This window comes from Mycteria americana, chromosome 9 (genome assembly GCF_035582795.1).
Source record: "Mycteria americana isolate JAX WOST 10 ecotype Jacksonville Zoo and Gardens chromosome 9, USCA_MyAme_1.0, whole genome shotgun sequence".
Classification (NCBI taxonomy): domain Eukaryota; kingdom Metazoa; phylum Chordata; class Aves; order Ciconiiformes; family Ciconiidae; genus Mycteria; species Mycteria americana.
Genome location: NC_134373.1, coordinates 40,181,329 through 40,193,239, shown reverse-complemented (window position 1 = coordinate 40,193,239; position 11,911 = coordinate 40,181,329). Strand labels below are relative to the sequence as shown.

Here is an 11,911-nt window from a genome sequence, read left to right as displayed (position 1 = left end):
CTAACGCATCTTTATTTTTCAAGCCTAAATACTGTTGAATCTGTGTTCAATTGCATTCTAACAAGTTTTTAAAAATTCAACAAAGTAAACAACCAACTATAAACAAAAGTGAGCAGCGAATTTTAATCACTGCCAACTGAGCCAAGAAATACGTCCGAACTTCAGCATCGATCCCAGAAGAGAAGGAAAAACATCGACATCTCATGGTGCGGGACAGCGGACCGAGGATGCTCCCCCCCGACCTGCCGCCACCTCTCCCAGCTGCCAGAGCCGCTCGCTGCTCTCTGCTCGGCACGAGAAGCGGGTTTGGGTCCTGCGGATGCTGTTCTCCTACCACAGACAGACAGACGTACGTTGCGGACAGGAGCTGAGCAGCTCTAGGCCGTCAGAAGCGACTTTATAAATGACAAAATTAACAAAAACCTATGAGGGAGATTCACTTTTAACGTGCAGGGACTCGCACGAGATTAAATATTACAGTGATCTGCTTGTTAGAAATGCCCAGGGATAGATAAATTAAAGCCAGACAATCTTTTCCCTTGCTTTTGGCTCGTATCCTATCCCTACATGGGTTTTCCGCAGAGGAACTTGAAAACTTTGGGAATGTTGATTCAAAAGGTTTCTTCCCAAATACCTCATCAGCGGGTGGGGGGAGAGTCATTCCCTGACCCTTTCTTCCTCTCTTCCATGCCCTCTCCTCCATGTGGAAATGGGAAAAAAAAAAAAAAAAAGGCTTTGCTCGCTAAATCTTAAGTTTATAGGGACACCTGTATTGAGCGAAAGTATCCAGCAGCATCTTGGGGCCACATGGGGCCTTTCCTCGCTCAGAAAAATTATTCCGGTCTGTCCTATCTTCTACCACCACAGGTCACTGCAGAAAATAAACCCCCCAGGCATTTTTTTGGTTTGGGTTTTTTTTTTTTTTTTTGCAACCTCCCAATTTTTTCCCAAGGCGAGGGCAGCTCCTGCACCCCAGAGATCTGTGCATGAGAAGCAGCCGGCACCCACGGGGAGCCCCGAGCTTGCAGCAGCCGCTCCCCGGCGGAGCGGGGCTGCGGGGAAGGATGCTCTCCCCGGGCTCGGCTGCAAGCGGGCACATCTCGTCTGGGTCCCCTACACGGGGATGGTTAATCCCTAATGCAGCAAGGGTTCCACACTTTGGGGAAAACATTGGAGAGCCCTGGCTATGAAGGACCCAAAGGAAAATCCTCGCAGCAGCTGATGTGTTTTTAGAGGTGTTAAACCTCTGTCTTCACCAGCCTCTAAAATGTATTAGTCAAAACCTATCAGCTAGAGCATTTTTGCTGCTATCCCCCCGATTTTCCTTCTTCCACACTGCCAAGAAAATGCACTCCCCGTTACTCATCCTGCACCGGGGAAAAAGCAAACACACCGAAATAAATAAGGCCGTGAATCATCCCGCCAGCCCGTGTCACCAGGTCCCCACAAAGCCACGACGGCAGCAGGTCTCAGCAGAAGGCCGAGGTCCTCCAGGGCCTGTGCCCTGCTGTCCCCCTTGGCGGCTGGTCCCCTCCCCTGCCCATCACCCCCGGGTGCCCGGGGGGTCTCGGGGGGTCTCGGGGGTCTCTCCCTGCACAACCTCTTTCTCATGGTAATGAGCCCCTGGCAGCAGAGTTTGCCCCTGGCTGGCCCTACAGCCCCACTTGGGGATGGGGGGACATGGGCTTCTCTCCATGGCGGGGGTATCTCCACCACGATGGGGTTCGGTGGACAAAGGGAAACCTACCGAGGAGGAGGAGGCAGCCGGCATCACCCGTAGCATCGCTGGGGCAGGTTTGCATCAGGACTGCCCGGCTGCCCCCGTCTCACCTCTCTGCATTTCCAGGCGGGAAAACTTGAGGAAAAGAGGGAAAACCTGCACCCAGAGAACTGCCCTTAAAACCATCTCCAAGCCACAGCGCCTGGTGCCTTATGCAAAGAGAGAGCTGGGGTTTCTGAGCATATTTTGGGTCTGCTTGTTTTTAAACTGATGGGGTGGGGGGAGTCATATTAGTAAAAGTTTAAAATAAAGCGAGGCACAGGCTCTGCGTGGGGCTGCTGACCATGAAGGGGCTGGGAACCGGGCTGCCAGCACCACCTCAATAAAGGCAGGATCTATAGGCTGTCATTATTTCCATCTCCTAAAGAAGCTGCACACCCGTTATTAGTTCAGAGCCGTGCAGGAAATCATCGCCTGGATTAAGGTTAAAATCCATCTCAGAAGGAAGGGTTTAGCTGATTGCTAAATGTTTATGTCCAGTGTCCAAAAATTAAAAAAAAAAAAACAAAAAACAACTCCACCACACACACCACGTTAAAATAACATCTAATAAGGTTGGGTGTTATGCCACTCCTGCAAAGATCAGAGCAGTTTATCGCTCCGATGCAAGCCCTGCTGAGGCACTTCAGAGCTGGAGAAACTGTGAGATTGAGGGCTGAAAGAACAGTCTGCAAAATTATGAATAGGGATTATCTGACAATACCAACATGTTCCTTAAAGCCCTTGAGCATCATCACACGGTCTGAGGGTTTGTTTTTTTTCGTGTAGCTGCAGATATATATTTTAATGCTACGACATCGATGGCACTCCCGCCTATTGCAGGTTAGGCTGCAGTTTCTCTTAATCTCCGGTTCATCCTCTCGTTTTGTAATCTGGAAATGTATGAACAATATGTAAGGCTTTTGTAATGGGATTAATTTATTTTGAGAACTTGTTGGTTGTTTGTTGTTTTTTTTCTTTTTCTCATACAAAACGTGTGTGACTGGAAATCGAGCGAGTCAGTAATTAGCATTCACTTTTTTCTTTCTTTTTATCATATGCATCTAAATTCAGTTTAGCTCTTTAAGGAATTGCCAGACTGCCCTTGATTTATAGGCAGTGTCTTCTGGATCTGAGAGGATCTAATTCAAATTAATAATACTTGAATCTGATTTCAGGATATTTGCACCGTGCTATATATTTCATTAAGATATCATCACTTTGTGTGTGTGATATGTCTCTGTAGCTACAGGTATATTTAGGCACGGACAAGTCACACATCCTGCGAGAAAATAACGTTGGCGTTCAGTGAATAGGGGCAACAAAACTTTTAGCAAAGCCAAGCGAACTCGTAGCAGGATAAAAAAAAAAATAGAGATAAAAATGATAATTAAAAAAATCGGGGAACCTTGTTCCCACCTTTGCATGATGACGGATTTCAGCCGCAGCAGCCCGCCAGCTCTGCAGGCAGATCTGCCTGCAGCCGCTCGCTGGCCGGCAGCCCCCCGGAGAGGGCAGGCTGGCCGGGCCCGCGGGCACCCGCGCAGGCAGGGCGCAGGCAGGGCGCAGGCAGGGCGCAGGCAGGGCGCAGGCAGGGCGCAGCCCGCCGCTCCCCCCCCTCCGCCTGCCGCGCACGGAGCTGCAGCTCGGGGTGGGAGAGGGGGAGAGCGGATTTGGGGGCTATTTCCCCGACCCCCCCCGCGCCCTGCCCCGGCCCCCCCTGCCCTGCGCCCGGCTGCGCTGCCTCTCCCCTGCGTGACAGAGGGACACCCACCCGCGTCCCCCTGGCAGGGCAGATGTCACTAGCGGATGACAAAAAATAATCTCGGTGGCTCTGATCAGCTGCAAAGACGCATTGGGGGGGGTGGGGGGGGTCCCCTTCCCTCCTTTGCGATGCTTAACCATCAGAAAGGTGTTCTCTGGTCAGGAGCGGTTTGGAGTGCCATCGCTAGCGCCTATCGCTCGCATTCCGTTCTCGCTTTAGGCTTCAAGAGCAGTTTATCTTAGCTGAATGTAAGTAAAAGTATAGTGTCGGATCAGTGCACCGTTTGTTTCAGTTTTCTTCAGGAGAGGGAGGAAAAAAACCCACCCCCAAAGTGCTGTAATAGATGTAAACTCTGGTCAAAGGAGGGAAACGGTTTCGCGGGTCTCTAACACAGCCCTTGGGGCAGCTCCGCGATCACCTTCGGCAAGGAGCGTAGAAGTAGGCGAGATGTGAAGTTTATCTTTGCACTGAGATTATTTCGAGCTCTTGCAGAGGAAGAAACGGCTGCGGGTTGTGCTGGGAGTTGGGCAGGAGCGGACCGGACTCGGCCCCCTCCGCAGAGAAACGCCTTCGCGCAGCATCCCCAGCCCGGGCTGCCTTTGCTGACTTCGATATCAGGTCTCAATTACGTGCCGTGTAAAGCAGCTTTTTGATTAACAAAACAGCAGAGCATTGGTTAAGGACACTTAAACTTCACCCCCCCCCCCCAAAAAAAAAAAAAAAAAATCCCCCTGGGAAGTGGGCTCTGAATTGGTTAATAATGTGCAGTACTTGCTAAATTGCTGACTTCCAGATGTGGAAAATATCTTTCTTGTTTAGGACCTACGTAACCTGATTGGATTACGACAGAAGCGTCACATTGGAAGGCTTTTGAGTGATGATTTAATTAACCATACAGTAGAAAGCTGTATTTGCCAGGAAACCCCTTCCATATTTGCATAACCAATCCCTTCAGTGCAAAGGTGGAGTCTGGCTTTCTTTTTTTTTTTTTTCCCTCCTCTTTTTTTTTTTTTTCTCTAGATGTAATTTTATTTTAATTTTAATACTTGAAAAAGGTGAAAAACTTGGAAGCTCCCTGAAGTTCAGTCCCACGCGTTACTGGTCCGCGCTGTCTCCCTGCCCATCCAGCTACTTCCAAGGGATAGCAGAGTCAGGAAGAGCCCATCTCACCCCTGATCCATATCTGTGAACAAAACAGATAGACTGTAAGATCTCAGCACGGTTGTGTTGGGTTTTTTTTTTTTTTTCTTCTCATCAGATTTAGCTGACTATTCAAATAACCTGGATGTGTGCTGAAATGAAAGAGGGGGGGGAAAAAAAAAATCCCCAAAAGAAACGCGTGAAGGATAAAAATAAAACAGCACCCAAACGAGCAGGAGTCAGCCAGGAGCTGATTTGCAGTGCCCGAACAGAGTTTAGTTTCTAGGCTTTACGTTAGGGTAAGTTTTCCCCTCCGCAAGAGGCGAGAGCTGCGAGAGGGGCCGGGAGCCGGGACGGTGCAGGATGCGGCCCCCGCCGGCTCCGCGGGCGGGCGAGGCGGGGGGATCCCGCCGAGGGGCGGGGGGGCAGGGATCCCGCCGGCCGGGGGGGGAACCGGCAGGGATCCAGCCTGGGGGCAGGGGATCCGGTGGGATCCTGCTGGGGGAGGGCGGGGGGGGGGGAGCCGGCACAGATCTCGCCTGGGGGCGGGGGATCCCGCCTGGGGGAGGGAAGGGGATGGGGGGGGGGGGGCAAGACAGGCACCCCGGAGGGGTAGGAGGGCAGAGGATGCAGAAGGGGGGGGCAGGGTGCGCCCCGGGGGGGCAGGGGTGCACCCCGGGGGGAGCGGGGATGCGCCCCGGGGGGGGCAGAGGATGCAGAAGCGGGGGGGGGGGGTCAGCCCCTGGGGAGGGGGGTGCGGTGGCGGGGCGCGGTGAGTTTCCGCGGGGCGCGGAGCGGCGCGGAGCGGCGCGGAGCGGAGCGGCGGGGCGGGGGGCGGGCGCGGGGCGGGGGGCGGGCGGGAGGAGGTGGAATTGCATTTCTGCCGCTAAAGCGTTCGCGGAGACTTCAAGGTATAATCTATCCCAGATCCTTTCCCAGAGAGAAACTTGGCGATCACGTTTCCACATGATGCTCACGTTTGGTGCTCTTCAATTATCCCTTCCCACAAAGATAGGTGGCGTGTGTTTCAGGGTCTCTCCTCTCGGTCCTACAGAAAAGAAAAAGAAAAAAATGTCATTAGAAGAGGCGTAACACGTCAGTCCGTCCCCAGGTTTGTGTTTCCTGGAGTGGCAGAAAGAGATCAGTCCTAACCTGCCCAGCAGGAATAACGGTCCTTCCGACAACTCTTTGCAAGGCTTTTTACAATTTCTCCAGGAGCTGCATCTCCCTTCACCTTTTCTCCTCCACTTCGCGGCTTCTTCATGCTTTTTCTTCTCACCATTTCTGGCCAAAACTACAAACAAGACTTCGCAGGTAGGTTCGGAATTTAATTCCATTTTCTCCCCTTTTATTTTTTTCTCCCCTTCTTTTTTCTCGCACCACCTCACGCTCTAGCGGGCTTATTTAATTTCGATAGTATTTTATTTTTAAGCGTGTTAGCTTCTTTCTGGCTTGTTTATACTTGGGGCGAAAAACCTCTTTTTTTTAATTTTTTTATTTTTTTTAACGGAAACCTGAAGTCACTTCGGTAGCGCTCCGGGAAGGGGCGAGCAGTTTCGGGGGGCTCGGGGCTGTGCCACCACCACCCCTGCTCCCCTTACCTGTCAGCCAGGTACGGGAGGTGCCTTTTACAAGGCAGCAGGAAAAGTTTTAGTGCTGGGAAGGGACTTCGTCCTCCTGCAAAAAGCAAAAAAAACCAACTACCAGAAAAAAAAAAAAATCCCCCCACCCACCTCCTGCTCTTTTAATTTCAGGTTTCACATCTTAGCTCTGAAAGTTTGCAGGTACCTGTTAATGCTTTGCACGCCCCGAGCCTGCAGAGCCAGCCCGGCCGGGCACCGCTGGAGCCCCAGCCCCGGGCAGGGCTCCCCGGCGAAGGATGTGTTTCCCCAAACAGAAAGTTTGCTGTTTTGTCTGCTTAGTTGGTTTCATTTCTTTATTTTATTTTGTGAAGCTGGGTGAAGTAACACCTTAGCTTCTGGGATCCTAAAGCAAGAAGTGAAAGTACTGACTGGAACTTAAAAGTCGTTTACCAAAAAGCAAAAAAAAAAAAAAAATTTTTAAAAAGCTAGCCGGTCCTCTGGGAAGAAAAGTGTTCTCGAGATCTGCAGGTTTAAAATTATTGACAACTTTTTGCGGGAGGCTGAGGAGCAGGGAAGGTAGTGAAAAGCGTTTAAAACAATTCACCATTGGTCGTTTTGCATGAAAACGCCAATTGCCGAGGCAGGCTGAGGGTCCGGGCTTGCCTCGGTTCCTGTCCTCCCCTCTCCGCTACACCTCCTGGCAGGTCTGCCACCCTGATGCCACCATTGCCCACTCCAGGATGGGGAATAACTGGCAAATACGAAAGTTTCTAGCATATTTCTCAGCCTCTTCCTTCCTCAGCCACATACATCCCCATCCACAGAGCCACCAATTCACTCTGTCCAGGCGGAATCCCAAGCAGGAGAGTGTGAGTAAACACCCTGACCCCGCACACACTCTCTCAATATTCCCATCCTCTTACCTGCTCGGAGATCTTTTTTTTTTTTTTTTAGCCAAGCAGGTTTGATAACCGCAAAACGTCTGAAAAGAGAGTTCAGGCAGAATAAAAAAGACCTAAGAGCAACACACTTCACTGTTCAGTCCTGGTGTGAAGCTCCAGCAAAATAAAAAGACACAAGGGGGGGGGGGGGGGAGAGAAAAAAAAGAAGAAAAAAGAAAAAAAAAAGCCCACTTTGCTGAAAAAAAAAATTGTTGAGGCAGGTAATAATTTTTTAGGTTTTGTGTAAAACTCCCAGTGCAGGAGAAGACAATAGATGGGAAGGCGAGGGGGGATCCTGCTCAGGAGAGCAAGGGTTAATTGCCCTTGTTTTACAGTTTGCATCTGTTACATCTTTTATAGCCCCCTGTTTCAACTAATCCTCAAGTCAAAGCATCTTTAAAGCTACAGCATCTTCTTCGAGATGGACTGAGTTTCAGGAGCGTTCTTGCAGCAAAGCAAATGCTCCTGCCCTCTCCCTTTGACAGATCGAGGCTCCTGCCCAGCCCGAGCACACAGGCACACACACAGTGGGTCCAAAAGTTTACAAGTTTAAAAAAAAAAAAACACACAAACACACAACAAAAACCCAACCGAAAGCCTGAAAACTCTGACAGCGGTAGTTTTGATTTCTGTTTCTTTTCTGGGGAGAAAGAAAAAAAAAAAAAAAAAGAAAAAGAAAAGACATTCTGAAGCTTTGTTTAAGTAAGGAGCAGGGGAAACCCTGAATATTGTCAAACTGACTAAAAAGGTGACAGAGGTTTATAATTACACTCCTCGTTGTTAGGGGGAGGGGGAGGTCTCCGTGCTGTGCCTTACCCCAAAAGGACAGGGGAGAGCCATGTTTCCCTCTCCTCTTATCACTTCGCTGGAGTGCACTTTGGGGGGGGAAGAAAAAAAAAAAAAAGAAAGAAAGGCAGGAGAAGGAGGAGAGAGGGCTAGCATTTCGTGTGAAAACAAGTTCTAATGTCAAATTAAAGTACTTTTAGGAGGAAATGGTCCGCCTAGCATTGAGTCAAACAGCCTACTGTAAAAGCTGTGCATTCCCTCATACGGTCATGAGTTATGACTCATTTGAGATGTAATTCTTGTCTCTCTCTGATCTGCTTTGCTGGTGCAATACACACACACAGGGAGAGAGAGACACACACACGCGCGCTCACGCAGACACACGCACACACACACACGCACACACACACACACACAGAGAGAGAGAGAGGGAGCAAAAATAAATAAATAAAGCAAGAAAGAAGAAATCTGCCCGGCTGGGGAGAGAGGGGGGAGCCCGCTCCGTCTGCGTCCCACCTCCCCCGGCACGGCAAACCTCGCCGTGTGCGTGGATGGGTTCTTTTTCGGGTGCAAATTCGGGTCCCCGTTGGCGCCCTGCATTTAAATGGGATATACCAATGCCCACATTGTTGCTGTGTTTGGTTGTTACATAGAGTCTGCGTGCTGCTGAATCAGGGAGTCGAGTCCATGCGAACTGCCATCTGATCCACTCTTATCAATGAAGCAGCAGATCATGGCGGATGGCCCCAGGTGTAAGAGGCGAAAACAAGCCAACCCCCGGAGGAAAAACGGTAAGCCGCCCCCCCAAGCAAACTTTTCCGGCCGGCTCCGCCGCGGCGAGGGGGGGGGACGCCGGCCGCGGGACGGGGAGGCGGGGGGGGACGGCGACGGCGCCCGCCCGGGCGGCAGCGGCAGCGGCGGCGGCGGCGGCGGCGGCGGCGGCGGCCGCCCTCCCTCCGCCCGCCCTGCGCGGCCGTCCCGCGGAGGCGGCGGGGGCTGCGCGGCCGCGGGGCGGCGGCGGGGCGCGGGGGCCGAGGGGGAGCGGCGAGCCGCCCCCGCCGCCCCCGCCGCCCCCGCCGCCGCCGCCGCCGCCGCGCCCCAAAGTTTGTTGCGCGGGCGCGGAGCGGGAGGGCCGCTGCCCCGCGGCGGCGGAGCGCGGCCGGAGCGGCGGGGCGGCGGCGGCCCGCTCGGCCGGCCGCTTGCCGGGCGGCTCGGGCGCTGTCAGGGCCGGGCAGCGGAGGGGCGCGGGGCCGGGCGGCGGGAGGCGCGGAGCGGCGCGGAGCGGCGCGGAGCCGGGCGGGCGGGCGGCGGGAGGGAGGCCGGCCCCGCTGCCGTCCCTGGGAACGAAGCCGGCAGCGTGAGAACCCCGGGGCAGGCTGGCACCGAGTTAGCGGCGCTCTCTTTTTTTTTATTGTTAGGGACGCGAAAAGGAAACTTCCTCCTCCCTAATAATTAATAACACTAACGAGTTTGGTGCCCGGTTGTCCATAGTTGCCCTCTCCCCCGGTCTCCGCCGGCCGCGGAGGGCCGGGGCTCAGCGGGACGCGGTGTTCTGGGCTGATTTCACGTTTGGCAGCTTGCACTGGTGTGGGTCTCTCTTTCTCCGTCTCTCCCCGTCCCTCCCTTAGTTTCTTCCTTTCTCCTCCGGCTGATAGTCTCTCCCCCGCCGCCAGCCTCCCCCTCCCCACCCGCAGCCCCTCGCATGGCCATCCCGGCCCCACTTTCCACAACTTTCCTCTCGAGGAGCCGGAGGAAGGAAGATATTTGTGTGAACCTGAACCCATGCGCTTATAGCTCAGCTACTTCATTTAAGTGGAGAGGTGGAGGGGAGGGGGGGGGGAAGTGAAGAGGGGGGGGACAACAACAACAACAAAAAAACCACAAAGACAAGAGAATGTTGATTAGAAACAAATGATCCTGCCCCCCTCCCCTTCCCTCTCCCTAGGTTGTGAGTGTGAGTGTGCGTGTGTGTGTGTGTGTGTGTCTTTTTCTTGTTGTGTTGGAGGCGTCGAGCCATATGGGGGAGTGATAGAGGAATTTTAGTCAGAAACTGTTCGTTATGTTACACTGGCTTTTCCCTTTGTGTTGTCTTTGATCTATTTGCTTGGCTTAGTATTACAAAAAAACCCCAACTAAAATAATATATTCCGAGCGGCTTCCCAAGGATCCGTTCCTTGTTATCTTTTTTTAAAGTCTCTCCCCCTCCACCACCACCCTTTACTCTTGTGTCTGTCATTATTTAAGGTGGTCCTCACAGAGGAGACCTCCCCTTCCCCTCATCTCTGGGTAATTTAGTAGACATTAAAATTACACGTAATGTTTCCCTCTCCTCTCTTGTGTTTCCTCTGTTCTTTTTATTAAATGTTGGTTATTGATTTTCTAAAATCAATGTCTGTTGTGGGGCTTTTTTCCCCTTACAAGTATCTAAAGCACGTTGCTGATCAACTGGATAACAAAAGCTTTGTGTCAAGTAGCCTTTTTTCTTATGTTAAACAGTCATTTTTGAGAGAAAAAGAGAATGAGATTTAAAGCAACGCATCCAGAAGTGCTCTTTTGCAGGAAAGAATATTCTGAGTGTTTGAGGGGGTTTTATTCTTCTTCTGCAGCCTCCTTGCTTTTTCATACAAGATTATTAGTTTAGCGTGTTAAACCCATCACATGCTCTTGGGATGAGGGATGCGTCTACGTGTTTAATATTTTCTCAACACGATTTGAGTCGCAAACACACCCCCCCCCTTCAAAAATAAAGAGCTGGGTGCCTCTGTTAGCCCAGGACACCAGGACTCGCAGCCTGGACGCCCTGTTATTGCAGCCAAATCTTTGGGAACACGTATGGAGCGGGGTGGCACAGATTCTTGTTGCTCCCATGTAAAAGGGGGTTTTCACGGCACTGCACTAACTTGGGAAGCCACCACACTTGGGAGTCGAAAGTTTAATTGCGATTTTTAAGGTAACCACTTAAAGATCCTGCAAACTTCGAGTGTGTGCACCGGTTACGCGAAGGTCGAACTTCTCCCTTCAGTGTCTTGCTCTGGCCAAGACGGGGGGGGGGGGGGGGGGAATAATTCTCGACTTTCTGTCTGTCCACTCTTTTCTCTTTGTGCTCCGTAATTTGTTTCTTTCATTCATTTCTGAGTGAGAAATATCTTGGTTATGAGAAGCAGGTAGAAGAGCGAGGGTGGGTTTGGTTAGGTTGGTGGTTGTTTTTTTTTTTCATTTTCTCTTTCTCGACAAGCACGTATCCAGTGCCTTTCCCGTTGGGAATTGCCCAGGATTTATCTGGACTGAGTGGATTTTTCTTCTTTCCTGGATTCGTGGAAAAGATGTCACTTCTGAGCTTGTGTCTTTGCTGATAACACCAGAAACGGTGATGCTTATCGAAATCCGACAGAAATTCCTTAGAAACGCAGCAGAACCCAAATAAAATTAAAAAGCCGCCAAAAAAAAAAAAAAAAGAAAGGAAAATAGATGGTCATCAAGGAAGGTAGGGGAGCGGGAGGGCAATCACATACAAATTACAGACGGGGAGAAAACAGAATAATCCAACTAATGCCTCAGTGGGCTCCACGCCTGTGTGCGTGTCTCTGCGTGTGTGCGAGGATGGGCAAGGCTCGGGATTAGCTACCGGGGCTGGGTGAAATTACGGCGGAGCTAAATAGGGTGGAAAGGAAGAAAAGTCGGGATTTTCCAGGATAACGGGGTTGATCAGAGCTGCTGGAGTGAAGGAGAGGTGTGGGAAGTGGGGGGGGGGGGGGGATGCTGAGAGAGGCGATATGGAAATCAATGAGGGGTGAGCCCCCCGGGGCGGGGGGGAGGCAGGAGGGGGGATGGGAAGGAAGGGACCCCGAAAGCGGGGCGGGGGGCGGGAGGTGCGCGGAGCGGCAGCCCAGGAATGCGGCGGCGCTCCGGGAAGTTCGGTCAGATGATTCCCAGCGCC

General features: G+C 52.0%; 1 protein-coding gene and 1 long non-coding RNA gene across 6 annotated transcripts in view; one reads left to right on the top strand and one right to left on the bottom strand.

Annotated features, from left to right (window-relative positions):
• Positions 1 to 4,524: 4,524 nt before the first annotated feature.
• Positions 4,525 to 8,231, bottom strand: LOC142414776 (uncharacterized). Of its 3 annotated transcripts, XR_012777212.1 has the most exons (5): positions 8,005 to 8,231; positions 6,453 to 6,650; positions 5,817 to 5,958; positions 5,642 to 5,712; positions 4,525 to 4,707 (listed from the first exon to the last, which is right to left on the bottom strand). It is a non-coding gene; the product is annotated as an uncharacterized LOC142414776 (long non-coding RNA). The 3 variants fall into 3 exon arrangements; XR_012777211.1 differs by lacking the exon at positions 6,453 to 6,650 and having other exon boundaries at positions 8,005 to 8,206; XR_012777213.1 differs by lacking the exons at positions 6,453 to 6,650; positions 8,005 to 8,231 and adding an exon at positions 7,171 to 7,291.
• ZEB2 (zinc finger E-box binding homeobox 2) overlaps positions 5,836 to 11,911 on the top strand; it is a 115,937-nt gene continuing 109,861 nt past the window's right edge. Inside the window, exons 1-2 of one of the 3 annotated variants that reach the window (XM_075512415.1) lie at positions 5,836 to 5,978; positions 8,628 to 8,765. In XM_075512415.1, coding sequence (XP_075368530.1) covers positions 8,693 to 8,765 — 73 coding nt within the window. In that variant the 5' untranslated portion in view covers positions 5,836 to 5,978; positions 8,628 to 8,692. Of the gene's footprint in view, positions 5,979 to 8,257; positions 8,518 to 8,627; positions 8,766 to 11,911 lie in introns of those variants that run through there. The other 2 variants (XM_075512413.1, XM_075512414.1) reach the window with 2 other exon arrangements.